This window comes from Trichomycterus rosablanca, chromosome 8 (genome assembly GCF_030014385.1).
Source record: "Trichomycterus rosablanca isolate fTriRos1 chromosome 8, fTriRos1.hap1, whole genome shotgun sequence".
NCBI classification, from domain to species: Eukaryota; Metazoa; Chordata; class Actinopteri; order Siluriformes; family Trichomycteridae; genus Trichomycterus; species Trichomycterus rosablanca.
Window position 1 is genome coordinate 12200994 of NC_085995.1, and position 21207 is coordinate 12222200.

At 38.2% G+C, this 21207-nt stretch overlaps 1 protein-coding gene across 1 annotated transcript; it reads left to right on the top strand.

The window, feature by feature from the left end:
• The first annotated feature begins 12207 nt into the window (after positions 1 to 12207).
• Positions 12208 to 19139, top strand: LOC134319679 (eukaryotic translation initiation factor 4 gamma 1-like). Its single transcript, XM_063000973.1, has 20 exons — positions 12208 to 12219; positions 12488 to 12545; positions 12648 to 12758; positions 12855 to 12988; positions 13625 to 13763; positions 13881 to 14014; positions 14131 to 14254; positions 14351 to 14484; positions 14644 to 14751; positions 14951 to 15292; positions 15434 to 15559; positions 15713 to 15949; positions 16041 to 16145; positions 16306 to 16539; positions 16635 to 16830; positions 16974 to 17095; positions 17458 to 17630; positions 18467 to 18592; positions 18765 to 18846; positions 18969 to 19139. The coding sequence occupies exons 1-20, from the start codon at positions 12208 to 12210 to the stop codon at positions 19092 to 19094; spliced, it is 2823 nt and encodes a 940-aa protein (XP_062857043.1). The 3' UTR covers positions 19095 to 19139.
• Positions 19140 to 21207: the final 2068 nt, after the last annotated feature.

Sequence of the window (21207 nt, forward strand, 5' to 3'; positions counted from 1 at the left end):
TGCTCTTGATTTTTTTTCCACCTGCTTCTCCATGTTCTGTATTTGAACATCTCTACTCTCTCCTTCTTTACAATCGTCTGCTTTTTCTTCTCATTCTCTTGCTTCTGCATCTCTGCCACCATTTTTTTTCTGTTTTTCCCCTCTCAGGTTTGGGTTTCACCATATATGGCTCATCCGCTAAAAGAGCAGAGCTTCATTTTTGCCACTGTGTGCTTCAGTGCTTCAGTTTAAAGTGAGCACAAAACAAGAGCTCAGATCAGAGTTTCTAGACTGATTTGATCATTATCACGATGTCACAATGTGTGTATAAAGCTAAGAGTATTGCCAATGATCGCTACTGCACTCATTATTATTACATTTAATTAAAACCTTGGTGATTCCTAGTGTGTAGCCAAAAGTATGTGGACACCCTTGAGCGAACAAGCACAATTTAGTCAGTGCTTAAATTTGAACATTTCAAGTCAAGCAGTCACATTATTTTTCTATACAATCACTTTGTATTTATCTGTAAGGATTAAAGATGGGATGAGAATACATTAGTCTCTAAAGGCTTAAATGATTGTAAGTCTCTTGGACTATGCTAAATCTTTAAACAGTGGTTAATTGACTTATGACAACTCACCTAGTAAGTAATAAAGGGGAGGTTGTTGGATTCAAGAGCAGAGCTCCTGGTTTATTTACTTCTGGTTAAACAGTGAACGTGATCTAATATAACGAAGAAAACAATGTATGAGGTGTGGAGATGAACATACAATGTTTGTGCTTTCACAGTTGCAAGTGCTTGAAACCAGATTTGAACCAGCAACCCACTAAACCAAGGAGCAGTGCTTTACCACTGCTCTACAGGGGGAGTGGAAAAACAGGTGGAAAAAGCACTTCAAAAAAGGTGGTATTAAAAAAGGCGGGAACGGCAAACAAAGGAGACACTGAAAATGGTGTGCGCAAAACAAAGGAAGACAATAGTAAGCTGATAAAGTCTAACACAAAACTCTCCTCAGCCTTGGGGTTTGAAAAAAAAAAACACTAACTAAAATGTTTGTTCCTAGAAGTTAATAAACTTAGACAGTGAGCTGAGCCCTTTAAGTTCAGCTCACACTTTTCACTCAGGTTTTCTTTCTGAGTTTAGACCTCGGTTAATCTGTCTGTGAAGGTTTGTAACCGTCAATATTATTTTGATTTATTTATTTATTTTTTGGTTTCAGCTTTCCATTATTTTACTCGTTTTTTTACTCATTCTTTTACTCGTTCTTTTCTAGTTACCATACCGTCTGCCCCTCTACAAAGGTGCAGCACTAAGCCATGGTTTGGGTGAGCTTTTTATGCAGAGCCCAGCAGGTGTGTCTGATCAGCCTTGATCAGCAGTAATCAGTGCTGGGGCTTCTGGGAAATGGAGTTCTGAAAGCTGCTCCCAGCTACTCTCTTACTGCGCTGCCCAGGCCCCCTGCTGGTAAGCGGTGGCGTGGACCAACACCTTACAGTATGAAAGGAGAAACAAATCCAAAATAGAAAAAAAATCCTTAACAACAAGGTTGTCATTATATCAGGTAAAAATGCAATGTTCCATTAAAAACACAGCATACATTTACAAATAGTGGTGTGATGGTTTAATGGGGAGGTGTAGTGCTAGCTCAGTGGTACTGAAATAGTAATTGGAAAGTTTCTGGTTCAAACCCCTCTTCTCCAAGGTTGTCACTGTTGGGCCCTTAAGCAACGGCTTGAATTGTATATTGTCACAATTGTAAATTGCTTTGGTCAAAGGCGTCTGCTAAATACAATACATGTAATGTACATGTTTTAAGGTATGTTGGTGAATCATGGATGATTGATATTGTTAATAATAATAATAATAATAATAATAATAATAATAATAATAATAATAATAATAACAAAATGTAAGGATAAATAATAACAATAATAATAATTTTAACAAAATATAAGTTTATCTGGATGTAAGATGAAACTGAGGTGTGATCAAGTTATGCAGCAAAACTTTGTAATTAAAAATACAAAAATGACTGCTAAAATTAAATAGAATTAAAGTTTCTGAGTATTCTAGTCCTGACTTGATCCCAATAAGGATGCTGTGGCAAAACCTTAAATGAGCAGTTCATGTTTGTCAGACTTGAACCGTTAGTGGGATTTTAAATCCTCCACAGTGATGTGAAATAATAATAAAACATTAAAAAAGAATAATAATAGAAAGAGTTAACAAGGGGGGTATTGGTATTGGATAACTTCTCAAATAATCCTAATGATTTATTACAGAATGTGTGTCTTACTAAAGCTGTCTTGCTGTGTAATTTCATGTTTTGTTTAATGATCTACCACATACTCTCACTGATCTCACTCCTGTGTCTAACTGTTTGAGCTGGCATCTCTTGTGTTTGCCCAATCTGTGTATTCGTCAGTGAATTATGACAATGGTGGTGAGAGGAATGGTAGAGTTGTCTGAAAAAATGCTCTCTGTGTGTTTATAGCCGGAGGTCTGTTAATGTAATGGCATGCTGGTTCTGCCATGTTATAAAATGCAGAAGCACTGATGCCCCTCTGTATCCTTATACGGAATGAGAAAGTGAGATACAGGGGTGAGATAGTACAGAGGTATGTGGGTATATTAAAGTGTTTTATGGCTGGTATTATGTTTGAGCAGTGACTATTTGTATATGTGAATGAATACAGCTGTAACACAAGTAACAGTGTTTGATACAACCCCAAATCAGAAAAAGTTGACACAGCATGGAAAATGCAAATAGTAATAATAATAATAACAACACACAGTTTCTTACATTTACTTTGACTTTTATTTCATTGCAGACAGGATGAATTTTATTTTATTTATGCATTTATTAATAAACATTCATTCCTGCATTTCAGGCCTGCAACACATTCCAAAAAAAGTTGACACAGTAAAGCATTTACCACTTTGTAATGTTGCCATTCCTTTTCCCCACACTTAAAAGACGTTTTGGTATCCACCGAGGAGACCAAGTGATTTAATGTTTCAGCTTTTATTTTGTCCCATTCTTCCTACAAACACGTCTTAAAATGTGCAACAGTACGGGGTCGTCGTTGCATTTTTCGCTTCAAAATTCTCCACACATTCTCTATTGGGGACAGGTCAGGACTGAAGGCAGGACAGTCCAGTACCCGTACCCTCTTATTCCACAGCCATGCTTTGTAATGTGTGCAGCATGGGGTTTTGCATCGTCTTGTTGAAAAATGCATGGACGTCCCTGGACAAGATGACGTCTTGAAGGCAGCATATGTTGCTCTAAGATCGCAATGAACTTTTCTGCATTAATGCTGCCATCACAGAAGTGTAAATGAACTTTGCCAAGGGCACTGACACAGTCCCATACCAGGACAGACCCTGGCTTTTGGACTTGTTGCTGATAACAGTCTGGCTGTTACTTTTCGTCTTTAATCCGGAACACACGGCATCCATTTTTTTTCCAAAAAAAGACCTGGAATGCTGATTCATCTGACCAAAATACATGTTTCCACTGTGTGACGGTCCATCCTAGATGCCTGTGAGCCCAGAAAAGTCGATGCTGCTTCCTGACATGGTTAACATAAGGCTTCTTTTTTGCACAGTAAAGTTTTAAGTGGCATTTGTGCATGTAACTCTGTATTGTAGTGCTTGACAAAGGTTTGCCAAAGTAATCCCTCACCCATGTGGTTATATCAAGCTATTGTTGAGTGACAGTTCTTGATGCAGTGCCGTCTGAGGGATCAAAGATCATGGGCGTTCGAAACCTAATAGAGCATAGTAGAGAATTGGCTCTACAAGTACTAAACAAGTACAAAACTAAAGTCTAAATTGTGGTTCTTTCATAGAATGCGACCTTTCCAATAAGTCAGTCTGACAAAATACTGCCCTGCAAGAACTGGAAGAACTACGTATTGTAAAGTAGAAACATCAAACAGTAATAACTGCTCAGCCGTCAAATAATAGACCATACAGAATCAACACAAACAGCAAGTAAATAAAGAAATAAAAGTACAGTTATGTGAAAAAGTTAGGACACCCCATGAAAACCTTTGTCTTTTTGAACATATTTAAACATTTGGACATTTGAGCTTCATTTGAACAGTACTGAGAGATGGAGCTTATATAACTAAACAAAAAAAAATTTTAATTACTTTTAAACACAAGTTGTAAAATGTAATGAACAAAAATGGAGATTTATTGTGAGGAAAAAGTTAGGACACCCCCACATTTATTACTACTTAAAACGTCTAAAATTAGAATCCAGTGCACCACATCAGCTGCAATGATTACATCATCGTTAGAGGACATTGGTTTTATTTAAACCTCAGACATTAGTTTGGTTTGCTCTTGATTTTTGAGCAAATGGTCACCATGGTGAGATCTAAAGAGCTCTATGAGGCCTTCAGAAAGAAGGTTGTAGATGCATATGTGTCTGGGACTGGATTTCATATGAGTCTGGGAAGGAATTTAAAAAGATCTCAAAACAATTAAAAATCAGCCATTCTGTTGTACAGAAAATAATTTACAAGTGTGAACATTTAAAACAACTGCCAACATGGCCAGGTCAGCCCGTCCTAGCAAGTTCAGCCCAAGAGCAGACTGTACGATTATTGGAGATTTCTTTATGCATCTTGCAATGTCATCACGGGACCTACAGGTAGCTTTTGCCACAGTTGATAGCAAGGTACATGCAGCTACCATCAGAAAGAGACTGCATACGTTTGATTTTCATGGGAGGTGAGCAAGGAGGAAACCCTTGCTGTGACAAAAACATCAGGGCAAGACTAAAGTTTACCAGAGAACATCTAGACAAAGACCAGGACTTCTGGAAAAATGTGCTTCAGACAGATGAATCCAAAGCTGAACTATTTGGGCACAGTAACAGAAGACATGTTTGGCACAAGCCAAACACAGCATTTATGCACAAGAACCTCATACCAACTGTGAAGCATGGAGGTGGAAATGTCATGGTTTGGGGCTGCTTTGCAGCAGCAGGGCCTGGCAAGCTCTCCATTATAGAATCCACAATGAATTATTCACTGTATCAGAGGGTGCTTGAGGAAAATGTAAGACCATCTGTCCAAAAACTGAAGCAGAGGTGAACCATGCAGCATGACAACGACCCAAATCATCCCAGTAAATTCACCAAGGAATGGCTCAAAAGAAAGAAATGGAGAGTTCTGGAATGGCCAAGTCAAAGCCCAGATCTTAATCCTATTGAGATGCTGTGGGGTGATTTGAACCTCACACAGCTCAAATAATAAATAAACTTTCTCACAGTCGATGTCAGAGACTGGTAGATGGTTATAGGAAATGTCTAATTGAGGTTATTTCAGCCAAAGGGGGAAATACCAGCTATAAGAGCATAGGGTGTCCTAACTTTTTCCTCACAATAAATTTCCATTTTTTTTCATTACATTTTACAACTTGTGTTTAAAAGTAATTTTTTCAGGTGTATTAGTTTAGTTATATAATATCCATCTCTCAGTTCTGTTCAAATGAAGCTCTAATGTCCATATGTTTAAATATGTTCAAAAAGACAAAGGTTTTCATGGGGTGTCCTAACTTTTTCACATGACTGTAGATTATCAGTTCTTGTGAGTATTATGAGTTAATCTCACGTATATAAGCTAAAAAGGCCAGAAATAAAACATTATTACATTATTTTCATTCATTCATGCATCTTCACTAACTGCTTCATCCTGGTTAGGGTGGTGATGGGTCTGGTGCTACCTTAAAACATTGGATGCACAACAGAAACTCATCCTGAATTGGACAGCAATCTATCCTAGTAAAACAGTCAGTCAATCATTTACAAAAACAGACAGTCTGACCAGACAGTCCACCTACTTATCATGCTGATGCAACAAGTAGTGTAGAAGACCTGAGATTTGAGCCCTGGCTGCTGTCACTGTCCTGTGAGTTATGCATGTTCCACCATGTCCATATGCATTACCTGTTGGTATCATGTCTTTTTTATTATTTTTTCAAAACATGCAGAGGGTGGATTGGGTGTTCTGAGTTGCCTCTAGGTAGATGCAACTGAATGTTGCATATAACAATAATGTGTGTGTTGCACTGTAATAAACCAGTGCCCTCTTTACTTGAGTTATAATAAATGAATTATGTTTCACATCAGCAGTGTTTCAATAATCCAATTTTAATTAATAATTGTACATTAAAAATGGTAATTAATGTATTTATTATAGTTTGCAAGAGTTTTATTTTGGCATAGGTAATTATTTAAGTAAAAGTGTTGGAATAGGGTCAGGTAGGGATTAACTTTGTGACAAGTCAAAGTAATTTGAACATGCAACCTTCGGATCTGGAGTCAGACACAGTACTGTTGCTCCACAAGGTCTTGGGTTGCCCGTCGATGATTGGCAAAGCCAGTTTCAAAGCTTTGGTAAACTGCCAAGACTTCTGAATAGCCAGGAGAAAGCAACCACTTAATAATACAGATCTCTGAGCTTTTCTAAATTCACAAGTTGAGAGCAGTGGAAGCCTGTATAGCTCAGTCAGTAGAGCATCAGACTTTAGAATTTTTTCTATTTTTCCCACTATTTTTCCTCCCAATTTTCTCCCCTAATCTAGTCGTGTCCAGTTACCCTGAATGCTTCCTCTATACTGATTCGACCCTTCACCGCTGACTGAGGACGCCTCTCAACTGACATACGCCCCATTTGGCACGTACAGTCAGTACAGACTGCATTTTTCACCTGCACAAGTCAAGTTCATACGCTGACGGGCACTGTGTACGGAGGGCCACACCCCCACTATGGTCTGACTTTTTACCCCTATGAACAACAGCCAATCAGTATTCATGTAGCCGCCCAGCCCAGTCGGAAAGGCAGAGCTGAGATTCGATACGATGTATTCAAAACCCCAACTCTGGTGTGCTAGCGTACTTTTTACCGCTGCGCCACCTGAGCAGCTCAGCATCAGACTTTTAATCTTAGGGTCCATGATTCAAATTACTGTTCGGGTGTGAACGCTTAGTCTCTTTAGTAGTCACTTGAGGCAATTGGTCTTTGTGACAACAGAGGTTGGAACACAAGTCCTGAGAGTTAGTTTGTAAATAAAACCCCGTTGGTAAAGTGCTGTTTGCATACGTTATACATGTAACTTAATTGAACTTAAAATTAAAAAAGAGTTTTTATTTTCTATATCTTTGCAATAAATTAATTTCATTCAAGCTTCCATGAATTCATGAATTCCATGAAATATTTATTTTTTTAATAAAAATCATTTTTGTATCACTACCCTTCTAATGCACAACATGGATCAAAAATGACCGTTATGTATTTACTATGGAATTTGACAGAAACTACTGACATTTGTGTTTGTAGTCAAAAACATATTTACTGATCTTTTGAAAGACAACCAAAGATTAGGCCCTTAAATCTTGAATATCTCCAATACTATTTGCTTGCAAGCTGTTTACATATTCTAGTATAGATAGCTTTTATTAGCTAAGACAGTAAATACATGAATAACTGAATAATGTGCATATTAAAATATTCTTGAATGGATGAATATGGGTCATTTTCCACCCATATTGTGCATTAAAAGGGGTTTGCTTAGCTTGTGCATCAAAGGGTTAAATGTTTGTTGAGTCAGTTTCGAATCTTAAGATCAGGCAGTTGATGAACTGATTTGCAATCCCAGTTTTAAAGCTTTGGTAAAGTGCCAAAACATCCAAATAGCCATAAGAGAGGAACCACATAATAATACAAAACTCTGGGCTTTTCTAAATTCAAAATTTGAGAGTAATGGAAGCATGGATAGCTCAGTAGGTTGAGCATCAGACTTTTAATTTGAGGGTCCAGAGTTCCTGTTTGGGCTAGAGTTCTGTCTCTTTAGTAGTCGCTTGAGGTAATTGGTCTTTGTGAGAGTTGGTTTTCAAAGGAAACTCTTTGGTAAAGTGATGTAACACAATAAAGCAGTTTTAAAGCTTTGGTAAGCTCTCAGGTCTTAAGGAAAGCAAGAAAAGACTAAAGACAGAAGAGGACAGCATTTACTTGGTGATAAGCGAAAGGTTAAATCCACCATGATTTCAACACGCAACCCTCTGAGCTGCAGTCAGTTGTGCTACTGTTGCACCACAAGGCCTTCAGTTGCCCCTTGGTTATTTACACAGCCAGTTTTAAAGCTTTGGTAAACTGCCAAGATGTCCGAAAAGCCATGAGAGAGCAACCACATAATAATACAGAACTCTGAGCTTCTCACTCTCACTCACTCACTTTCTTAACCTTTGTCCATTTAGGGTTGCCGTTGGGGGGTGCTGGAGCCTATTCCAGCTTTTCAATGGGCGCAAGGCACACAGTAACACCCTGGACGGGGTGCCAATCCATCACAGGGCAGACACACACACACACAACCATTCACCTATAGGGCAATTCAGTGTCTCCGATTAACCTGACTGCATGTTTTTGGACTGTGGGAGGAAACTGGAGCTCCCGGAGGAAACCCACGCAGACACGGGGAGAACATGCAAACTCCTCACAGAAAGGACCCGTACCTTCTTGCTGTTTGGTACAGATCTGTTTGCATTAAACAGGATGTAGGATGTAGAAAGGCTGACCCCGGCATCATTTGAACATGCATTATAAATTATTTTAAACAAATTCCAGAAACATGTTTAGACTACATGATCATCACTCATTAAGTGAAGATTGATTAGTTAAAATCCAATTATATATATTCAAAATGAAAATCACAACCCAATAAAATGTGCCAAATAATACAATTATACAACAGTTAGTTCCGACCTTACAATCTGATTGGTTGAGAAGCGTTCTAACTGTGCTGATATTCGTGATAACAGCACGGTCTTTTCACACCACAACTGTATTACTCCGCTGACGCGTTGCCATTAACGACAAGCTTCATGCACACAAACACGCACGCAGGCGACACACACTTTATTCCCGATCGCGTTTTAAATCCGTTATCTAATACACAATCTAGCGCACTATGTAGGGAACATAAATCCGTTATCTGATATACAATCTAGTGCACTGTGTAGGGAACATAAATCAATTGTCTAATTCACTCTCTAGTGCACTATGTAGGGAACGTACTGTATATCCGTGATCTGATACACAATCTAGTGCACTATGTAGGGAACATCAATGTGTTTGTAACACCATAATCCTTTGGTGTGTGCGAGAGCTTTTTTATTTCTTTTTTCCCTTCGGAGGTTCTTGCCATCTTCTTCTTGTTGTTCTTACCTCCCTGAAATGAGTTTTTGCAACTTGGGATGTTTGCTTTGTAGTGTTAAACTTTATATTCGTTGTGGAACTACTTTTTGGTGGAAGGTATTGTCAATATTAAAGCATATTTAATATGAAATTCAGGGCTTCTTTGATTTATTTTCTTTCCTTATTTTGTAAAAGCTGTTGTATAAAAGCAATAGAACACTTGAGGTCGTGTGTTATCGCGAATAACATCACGGCTGTGATTCGGTCGCAGGCACGAGCCGAAGGCGAGTGTTCTATTGCTTAAATATATTCCTAATCCACTGTAATACTGGTGTTTATCACTTTCAGTTCTTTTACTTACACTTATTACACAGAAAATTGTCAGTTTCAAAAGAGTATCATCCAGTTGTTTTTCTTTGTATGTTGTTTTTATTAATTCCACACTAATTTTATACTTATTTACATTTAAATTACTATTATACATGATTTGAAACAATACAGTAACAGTTAAATGAACTGAAAGTCATGTGATGTAGTAGTGGTCCCTCTGTATTAGGTAGGGTTCTATGATGTAATGACATTCTATGTGCACCAGTTATAAGTCTCTACACTGACACCTGACTCATCATTTAACAGAATACATTGTACCGAGCACACGTATATTTTTACCTGTACCTACATCTAAAATAATGAACCCTGAGCTGCAAACCAGTGAGGTTACTTCACCCTAATATTTTATTTCATATTATTTAATACATTTCTATTCTATTCTATATTTGATATTTTGACCTATAAGTAAATTATGTTTATTTGATAAATTACACTATCTGACCTATTTAGGTATTAATAAACGTAGCAACATGCTTAGACAGCAGTTTTTCAAATTGTGACATAATAAAAACAAGATTTACGCACTGATCCTTGATAAATAAATAATTTTAATAGTTTAATTACATTTTAGGGTGGCAAGATGGCACAGTGGGTAATGCTGTTGCCTCACAGCAAAAATGGCCTGGGTTTAATATCTAGGAAAGGGATGGCAGAAGTCCTAATGGACTGGTTTCCTATCCATTGTGTGCTTAAAAGTGGGAAACTGGCTTATATTTGGCTCAATGGTCAGTTATTAATTGTAGGTAACACTTAGACCTTAACGGTTAACACACTAAATGCCATTTTACTCTGTTTCCTAAGATGCATTGTACTAAATTAATTGAGGTCTTGTTAACTTTTATCAGACATCAGAAGTGTTCTGATAACTCTGAATGTTTTATTTCCTCTTCTTTATTTGGACCTTTATTACCCTGGTCAGCCTCTCACCATTCCAGCTCCCTTTGTCCAAACCCCCCGTTATAGGACAATGACGATCCCTCAGCATCGGATTTATCTCCCCTCCTACTCTGAGGGCTTCAACTACATCCGTCCATGTGGACAGGTAATCACTACAATCCTGTTTGACAATAAATATAATGATTTAAATAAAAAATTAAGTCAGTTGTATTATAGTTTGGCTCCACTCAGCAATAAAAATGTATTACAGTCCTGCTGTCCATTCACCCCCCAGTGGCAGCAGCAGAATCCAGTGACCTGCCCACCTGTTGGTTTTACCACTGGAAGAATTGCTGACTATGGCACTGTGTACAGTAAGGAATATTAAATGGCAGAAGTTACTCATTTAAAATTTAAAATAGATTTAAAGTGCAAATAACAATAATGTCTGATCTTTTTTTATTCTATCAGCTAAAGCATTTTACGTCCGGCCTTCGGTGTCTAGTCTGGCTGTGACGATGAACCCCGTCCATCAGCAACTGTTCATAACTCCACTGATCAGAAAGGAGCGCAAACAGGTATTAAATGTACTTATAAGAGTGAACTAGCATGATTCAGATAGTAAATTGCACATACACTGATCAGCCATAACATTAAAACCACCTCCTTGTTTCTACACTCACTGTCCTTTATCAGCTCCACTTACCGTCCACTTAGAAGCACTTTGTAGTTCTACAATTACTGACTGTAGTCCATTTATTTCTGTACATACCTTTTTAGCCTGCTTTCACCCTGTTCTTCAATGGTCAGGACCACCACAGAGCAGGTATTATTTAGGTGGTGGATCGTTCTCAGCACTGCAGTGACACTGACATGTGTTAGTGTGTGTTGTGCTGCTATGAGTGGATCAGACACAGCAGCGCTGCTGGAGTCCACTCACTGTCCACTCTATTAGACACTCCTACCTAGTTGGTCCACCTTGTAGATGTTAAGTCAGAGACGCTGACATCGCTCATCTATTGCTGCTGTTCGAGTTGGTCATCTTCTAGACCTTCATCAGTGGTCACAGGATACCTGCTCTGTAGTGGTCATGGGAGAGTCCTGACCATTGAAGAACAGCATGAAAGGGGGCTAAAAAGTGTAAAATGTAGAGAAACAGATGGACTACCATCAGTAATTGTAGAACTACAAAGTGCTTCTATATGGTAAGTGGAGCTGATAAAATAGAAACAAGGAGGTGGTTTTAATGTTATGGCTGATCGGTGTATTAAAGATTACCTTATGAGAATGGCTCTGTCTGTAATACACGTTTTTTACATGTACGCTCAATGTCACTGTTTAAAATATACTCACATTTATTTAGCTTATAATAATCATATATTTAATTTTTATCTCTAGGATCTAACATTTTAACTCCAGTGAAACTTTTTTTAGTACCTACGAATCTCAATGAAGCACTTCAACTTTATTTTTTAACAGATCATAATAAAAGACCCCACTCAGAGAGGACGGGACATCACGAAAGAGATCATGACCGGAAGATGGACCACATCTCAGGTAAGATTACTTCTGGTTCATTTTATAAACGTATAAAATTCATTATAAGTTCATGTTCTGTTATTTCACACAATCTTTAATAATCACTTCAACTTAATCTTCCTACAGATCGTAATAAAAGACCCCACACAGGGAGGACGGGACATCACAAAAGAGATCATGTCTGGAGAATGGACCACACCTACAGAAATGTCACCTCATGTAAGATGAGCACTCATAGGTTACAGGAATATTTAAAATTGACGTCTAACTAAAGCTCACATGTTTACTAGTGATGTGTTGATGCAGAAAATAAATAGACGTCATGTTTATGAACTATTTCATTATAGCAGGTTGTGCCAACATACATTTGACCATGTGATGCAAGTATTTTATTGAATATAGTCATAAAATCAGTGATAATTATATTAGTATAATGAAATAATCGTGCAGTAAGAGAAAGGAAACACATTTTCTTTTCTTTCATCAGTCTGTAGATGCAGTGGTCCAGACTATCATTGATCATGTAAAACCTGCTACTGCGCTTGGTAAATAAACTCCTATTTCAAATATCAATCTCAAACTCTTCTTATTATTTCACATGTTTAAATTAGTCACACAAATGACATTCTGTTCTATTACAATCTCAGGAGGACCATTAGAGAGTGTTGAAGATTCTGCTCCCACTGAGAACACAGGATCAGATGAAGACGACGTCCAAGAAACTGAAGAAGACTTGGAGAAGATCAAGCCTGAGCAGGGTAAGTCTGAAAATCAGAAATATCAGTATAAACATGGTAAAAACATCGTAATGATTTAAATGTGAAAAGGTTTCTGATTCTTCATTTATTCTCCAGACCACCGTAATCAAAATAAAGTGCAGCAGAGGAAGAAATATAGTCGCGACTTTCTGCTGGACTTGCAGCTGAGCCAGTTAAGCCTGAAAAAACCCAAAGTCCAGCAGCACGTTCCTGATGTTGTACTGGACCAGGTAGAAACATTAAAACATCATTTTATGACTTTATGTCTCTGCAGGAGACTTTTGTTTATTTAGAAGAATAAACAGTAAAAAGTAGTAATGATTATAAGTAAGGGGCACGGTCATGCTGGAACAGGAAAGGGCCTTTCCTAAACTGTTGTTGCAAGCAGCTGTTGCCAGAAGCATATAATTTCCTTTATATAATTGAGTGTTTCAGCCACAAACTAACAAGTGTAATAAATCACTCACTCACTCACTTAACTGATTATCCAATTATGGTTGGGGGGGGGGGGGGGGACTGCAAGTTTTTGGACTGTGGGAGGAAACCGGAGCTCCCAGAGGAAACCCACGCAGGGCACACAGAAAGGACCTGGACTGCCCCGCCTGGGGACCGAACCCAGGACCTTCTTGCTGTGAGGCGTACGTTCTACCCACTGAGCCATCGTGCCACCCTGGCTGATACACATTAACTAAATAATTAGAAGGGGTGTCCCAATACTTTTGTCCATATAGTGTTTGTCCATATACAGTTTTGTTTTCTGTATATTCACTCTATAATTATTTGTAACTTATATTTTAGTTAGATGTAAATCTGCTGTGTTTAAAAGCTCGGCTTTTCCAGATTTGATCTAATTTTATTCTCTTTAGCCGCTGCTACAGCAGTTGTACCTGAGAGACCAGATGAAGGAATTCAAACCCTCAGTTAGTAACCTGGACAGCACCATTCCTGAGCCTGTTAATGTTCAGGAGGTAAAGATCAATGAGGAGAACGTCGCCCTCAAGTCGGGTAAGGCTGTGAAACAGAAATATCAATACAACACTTTTAAATGTGATGGGATGACCAAAAATGTCTTTATATTTAATTCTCTAAATCTCTATATTTAATCCTTCATGTATTTTTCAGAGCATTGTGAACAAAATAAAGTGCAGCAGAGGAAGAAATATAGCTGCGACTTTCTGCTGGACTTGCAGCTGAGCCAGTTAAGCCTGAAAAAACCCAAAGTCCAGCTGCACGTTCCTGATGTTGTACTGGACCAGGTAGACACATTCAACATCAGTTTATGACTTTTGGTCTCTAAATATACAATATTACAATACAAATGTGTCCTGCAGAGACATAAACAGAAATACTGGGTGTAATTTATTCTCTTTAGCCCCTGCTGCAACACTTGTTCCTGAGAGACAAGATGAGGGAGTCCAAACCCTCATCATTTAATAACATGGAAAGACCCCTTTCTGGGCCTGTTGAAGAGCCAGAGAAGAAAACTGACATTTCCCGTAAGACTGTTAAAGCCGAAAAAGACAAAAACTGTGGATAATTGTGTATTTAAGGTTGTGGACTATTTATTTATCTATATTTCATATTTTTCTCAGAGCACCCTGAATCCAATAAGCTCCCGCTGAAGATCAAATATAACCGGGAGTTCCTATTAAATCTGCAGATGACCAGTGCAAGTCTGCAGAAGCCTAAAGTAATGCTGGACATCAAGAACATTGTACTGGACAAGGTAGAAATATCACACAGTTTATGATTTCACCTCCCTATATCTGCACAATAAGATTCACAATGCGAAACACAAGTATGACATTGTTGATGGTCATATATAAAACTGCAGTGGTTAAAAGCACGACCTCCCATGCTTCATCTCTTTCTTAATCCTCTTTAGCCACTTCTACAGCAGCTGACCTTAAGGGACCAGATAATTTCTGGAAAGAAAGTGGATCCCTTGATAGCAAACCCAGCCAGTCAGAAAAAGGAAGGTGAACGAGAACTGGTAGGTCACATATAACCAACCACCAAATATTAATTTTCATTTTAATTCTTAGGTTTTGCCAGCAAAAAAGAAAACCATCCAGGTCTTGGATCTGGAACCTTGTCATGCAGATAAAGCTCTCATATATTAAATTACCTTTACACATGAACCTTGTTGGTTTGTTTAACTCTTCTAACCCTCTTTGATGCATCATTTTCAGAGAGACCAACATAAAGAGCAGCGCAAAGTCATCAGCATCTCTCTGAACGACAACGTGCAGCTTCACAAGGCTGAGAAACCCTGGAAGCCGGCGTTAAAAAAGAGCTGCAACGAAGACAAAGATCTGGAGGCGACTAAGACTCAGGAGCTGTTTCAGAAAGTGTGCAGCCTCCTGAATAAAATGACACCAGAGAAGTTTCAGCAGCTGATGAAACAACTCACCGAGCTCCCCATCAACACAGAGGAGCGTCTCAAAGGTGTAATCGAACTCATCTTTAAAAAAGCAGTTGCTGAGCCAAACTTCTCCACCATCTACGCCAAAATGTGCAGTGGCCTGATGGAAGTAAGTAGGAACTTATTGCAGAACAATATTTTATTTAGTACAAAAATAATGCGTAAAGCTGATACCAATGTGTCATGTAGTGTTGTTTTATTACAAAGTTTTACAAATTAAACATAGTCCCTTGTACTTGATCATGTCCAGCTTAAAGTGCCCACATCAGAGGATTCAGGATCCACATTGGACTTTATTAAACTGCTGGTCGGTCACTGTCAGAAGGAGTTCGAGAAGGACGAGAAAAAGCTGAAAGATCTGGATGAAGCTAAAGAGGTTCTACATTCACCATCTCATAAACACATCAAGCTTCATGAGCTTAACAACATTTCATCACAATTTTACAACATTTATCATCTCATCAATATTTAAACTGCACCAAAATAGTTTAGTTTGAGCAGAAGAACTTAACACTAATGTTGACTGTAGGAGAACGAGCAGCAGTTATTAAAAGAAGAGCTGGAGGAGATTAAGCTCAAAGCTCGCCTCTGTTCCCTCGGAAACATCAAATTCATGGGGGAACTTTATAAACAGAAGATGCTAACGGACCAGTTCATCCACAAATGCATCGTTAAGCTGCTGGAGAATAACAATGAGGAGAGCTTAGAGTCCCTCTGTAAACTGCTGTCCACTGCTGGAAAGAACCTTGACCTGAACAATGAAAAGGTAGAGACCAGTTTAACCTTTGTGTTCTTCCTTATTGTAAGATAATGTAGATTTCTAGCCATTTCATTATGTTCTGTCTTTGTTTGTGTAGCATCTTCTGGACTGCTACTTCAATCAGTTGGGAACAATGATAAAGGATAGAAGAACCTCTTCCCGGATCCGTTTTATGATTCAGGATGTTTTGGACCTCAGAAAGGTAAATACTTTTACATTCGTTACTCACATACTGTATGTAACCCAATAATCAGTTATTGATTGTTTTTATATGATAATTTGGATGTATTCATGCACACTTGTGCCTTAATATCAGGATTATATTCATGTTATATATTTCTGCTTTATTTTTTGAACAATAGAACAACTGGATTCCCAGGAAGGGCGATCAGGGCCCAAAAACTATCAAGGAGGTGCATAAAGATGCTAAATTAGAGGAGAACACGGAGCAGCTTAAAGTCCAGCAAAAGCTGCTTTTTAAAAAAAAATCAGGTAGACAAAGTAAAGGACAGGCTCAGAATAAAAGCTGGAACACAAAGCCTGTCTACACCAGAAAACCACCCAATGATGGATCTCACCAAGGCAAAATCATCAAAGTATGAAGAAGAAGCAAACACTTCCATTATTACTAATGAACCACCAAGTTTGGAAAAACAACTACTACTTTTGTTGTGAATGTTTCCACAAACAGCCTTGTGCCTTTAACAATGTGGTTGTGACCTCTGGACAAAAGGATCTTCAGAGAAGTCGGACGAACAACAGAAGATCCGAAGACTTTAGGTCACACACCCACTTCGGTGTAAAGAGAAAGAACCAGTCAGGTAATGGAGACGTACAATGTGTCTCCAACAAAGTAGAAATTAGAAAAGACAGCAAAGAGAGTGCAGGTGAGTATAAACGTTTCACCTAAAATATTAATAAATACGTTTTATTTTGCCTGAACAGCACAGACATAAACTAACACAAACCAACATAGATAAACGATCATTAATGCAGTTCTGTAACGACTCTGTATGTTTCTTTATTTCAGTAGTGAAGCGTGAATTGACTCCAGCACCACCCACTCCTGCCAAAGCCACACTGTGTAAAGAGCAGCTGGAGAAGAAATCAGTGGCTATTATTGAGGAATATCTGCACATTAATGACCTGAAGGTAAAATCACCTGCAAAGCACAAGATATACAAGCAATAGAAAATTGTTTAAGCAATAAATACCAAGTTGTGTGTCATAAACAACACCACAACATGGACAGAGGGATGGATGGACTTCATTTGTCCCAATTTGAGGAAGTTGGTTGTTTAACAAGATAAACCAAAAAGCCACTGATACCAGTTAAACTTAGAGTTGGTCCTAAACCACAAGTTTAGGGTAGTTAGTCAGTCTAAACCTAGTGCTACATAAAAGTTTGGTTGCTCCAAACACTGACGACTGTTACACTGATACAAATATCTGAACTATGAACTATAAAAAGGAATTTTCGCTCTTTTCATAACGTGTGGTTTATGTTCCTGTAGGAGGCGCTGCAGTGTGTCCAGGAAATGGACAGCGAGTCTCTGCTCTTCGTGTTTGTACGGATTGGTGTAGAGACGACACTTGAGCGCAGCGCCATTGAACGAGAACGTCTGGGTCTCCTGCTGTACCAACTAATCAGAGGTCGAATTTTACCAGCTGAGCAGTATTTCAAAGGGTGAGTGAAGTTTTTTAGAATCACACTGCTAATAAAAATTTACATTTATAATTTCAGCATTTAGCAGACGCTTTTGTCCAAAGTGACTTACATTATACAGTCTAAGCAATTAAGGGCTAAGGGCCTTGCTCAAGGAGTAATAGAGTAGTAATAGTAGTGTAATAACATTGTTGTTACTACTTCCACTACCGCTACTACTACCTTAATTATTATTGTCATGAAAATGCAGTTTGTATACACCGACTAGGTGTAACATTATGACCACTGACGTGAAGTGAATAACACTGATTATCTCTTCATCACAGCACCTGTTAGTGGGTGGGATATATTAGACAGCAAGTGAACATTTTATCCTCAAAATTGATGTGTTAGAAGCAGGAAAAATAGGCAAGCGTAAGAATTTGACAAGGGCAAAATTGTGATGGCTAGACGACTGGGTCAGAGCATCTCCAAAACTGCAGCTTTTGTTCCCGGTGTGCAGTTCCCGGTGTGCAGTTCCCGGTGTGCAGTGGTCAGTATCTATCAAAAGTGGTTCAAGGGAGGAACAGTGGTAAACCAGCAACAGGGTCAAGAGCAGCCAAGGCTCATTGATGCACGTGGGGAGCGAAGGCTGGCCCGTGTGGTCCGATCTACAACAGATGAGCTACTGTAGCTCAAATTGCTGAAGAAGTTAATGCTGGCTCTGATAGAAAGGTGTCAGAATACACAGTGCATCACAGTTTGTTGTGTATGGGGCAGCAAAAGGGACCAACACAATATTAGGAAGGTGGTCATAATGTTATGCCTGGCCGGTGTCTGTATCACTATAGATGTGTGTTTCTGTGTGTTTTGCTCAGGTTCCAGGAAATTCTGGAGGTAGCTGAAGACATTGCAGTTGACATTCCTCATATTTGGCTGTACCTCGCAGAAACAATCACACCAGTGCTGCAGGATAAAGGGATTCCAATGGCTCAGCTCTTCAGGTTTCTCTCTTCCTTTAAATTATAACTTATTTTATGATTCAAAAGTAGCTAAAGTCATTGACATGCTCAGTAACAGTTAAGTAATGTTAGTGAATGTTAATAATTTCATAAACTGTACTGCATTCCTCTATTAGAATTCACCATTAATCTCTAATTTTCTGTTCATCTGTAGAGAGGTGGCTAAGCCACTGCTGACTATGAAGAAAGCTGCTACACTGCTGGTGCATATCATCAACCAGCTGAGTAAGAAAATGGTAAGTGCTGCTAATGGCTAAAATACAATCATTACTAAGCATAAAGACCCACAGTACACATACACAAACACAGTAATCTACACTTTTTTAGAGTTTTTACATAAATGTTTATATCTGTGCAGAGCTATAAACACGCCCGAGGATTGTGGAATGAAGCTGGACTCAGCTGGAAGGACTTTCTTCCGGAGGGTGAAAATGAGAACAAGTTTGTGATGGAACAGCTGCCTCCAGAATGGACCACCATGTAACACCAACTGGAACCAGACAAAAATAAATAAATAAAATAAAGCTGCTCAGACTCAGATGTGTCACGTTTTATCCTTTCCAGATTTTATTGCTTAGATTTCTTATGCACATGGGAGATGATGGAACTGAAATACATGGACAGTCGTCAAGTCAAATTTAATTGTGTAGAGCTTTGTACTATGGACATTGACGTCTCAAAGCATCTTTACAAATTCCAGGACCAAAACACTGATGAACAAACTGAGAACAGAGTACAATTACAAGGAAGACACCTTGAGAGACTAGACTTAATTTTCTCAAACTAAACGCTGACAAAACAAATTCTTCTCATTGGTACTAAATCGACTCTTTCAAAATCTAAAAAATTCTCAATGTTGGTTGAAAACACAGTCGTAACGCCATCCACTCAGGTTAAAAGTTTGGGCATCATTCTAGATAACAGTCTCTCCTTAAATGCACATATTAATAGTACAGTAGACCCTTGACTTACAAATTTAATTGGTTCCAAAGGGCTGTTCTTAAGTCATAATGTTTGTTAGTTAAACCTGTTTTCCCATAAGAAATAATGTAAATAGAATTTATCCGTGCCAGACCTCCCAAACCTCCCCCTTATCTAACCTTTCTAATGTCTTAAATGGTCTTTTTTGTCATAAATACAACTATATTTTCCCTTAAATTTTAAACTATAGAATAGACATTACTGTAATAAACAATAATAAACAACACACAGTAGTACTGTATATAAAACAACACACATCACAGAACAGTATGTGTGCTGTACCATACACCATAATACATTTCCTTATTTTTTAATAAAATGTATCTACCAGAAACAACAATAACTCTCATATTTCTCTATTATTTCCTTCTTTATTTCAATAGTGTTGTATTTTGTAGATGTAATTACATGAAAGAAAGAATACTTTACTGAGCCGAATTTCTTCTTCTCCCTCACTCACTGTCCCCGCTGTCTGATACACAGTGACAGCTACTGGCAGGAGTAATTATACAACACAACAAATAGTAATTTTCTCACCACTACACTGTCTCTGCACCTTCACAGGGCCATTTTAATATTGAATTTTACAAAATATAAAATTTGCTTATCTTCCATGGGGCTAGAGCCTTTAGTTACTCTGCTCCGCATCTTTGGAACTCTATCCCTCCTGACATCCGTGCTATTAACTCTCTCGCTATCTTCAAAATCTCGTCTTAAAACTTGTATGTATTAATAAAATAATCTCAAACATTTTAAACATTATTGCAAGTTAAAAGCATAAAGAATTTAATTTCACATCATCAGCTTTCAGTTTAGTCTGTGGTAGAATAAAGTCTGTTGGTAAGGTTCTAGTGAGTTCAGTCACCACAGATTCCCAACACATCCGGCAGTCAAGCAGAAAAGACGTTGTTGGCATGGCAGCCTCGGTGAAAAGGGTCACGACAGAGACATCATGGAGTAAAAATAAATAAATAAATAAAATAAAAAAACTAATAAATTCATTAATACAAATCAACAATAGATACAATAGAAAACAACAGTGCAGAGTAACTATGAAAGGAAGGTTTGATTTCAGAAAGCACACAAAAATCAAGATTTGGTATCTTATCCAGTGGTTTAATACAAAAATGTTTATTAATATGCTAATATGCTAAGCATGCAGCCTAAACCAATTCTCCTTTCAACTGAAATTAACAGGACACCAAGACAATGAGTGGATAAGACACAGCAGCGCTGCTGGAGTTTTAAAACACTGTGTCCACTCACTGTTAACTCTATTAGACACTCTTACCTAGTTGGTCCACTTTGTGGATCTCTTTTGCTGCCGGTGGGGGTCCTTACCATTGAAGAACAGCATGAAAGGGGGCTAACAATGCATGCAGAGATACAGTCAGTAATTGTAGAACTACAAGTGCTTCTATATGGTAAATTGAGCTGATAACATGGACAGTGTGTGTAGAAACAAGGAGGTGGTTTTAATTTTATGGCTGATCGGTGTGAACTAACTGCCTTTATGCATCATGCATGTGAATTCAATTATGCTACCTTTAGAAAAAACTCCTACTTTTCAAGAATGACTCTGCCAATAGCAAGATCTATAAAGACGTGGTTTGAAA

Excerpts from the sequence above, each read along its gene's own strand:
- LOC134319679 (XM_063000973.1), top strand. Across the intron at positions 14,752-14,950 it reads AGGAAGGTGAACGAGAACTG|AGAGACCAACATAAAGAGCA; the intron begins GTAGGTCACATA and ends CATCATTTTCAG. Across the intron at positions 18,847-18,968 it reads ACCAGCTGAGTAAGAAAATG|AGCTATAAACACGCCCGAGG; the intron begins GTAAGTGCTGCT and ends ATATCTGTGCAG.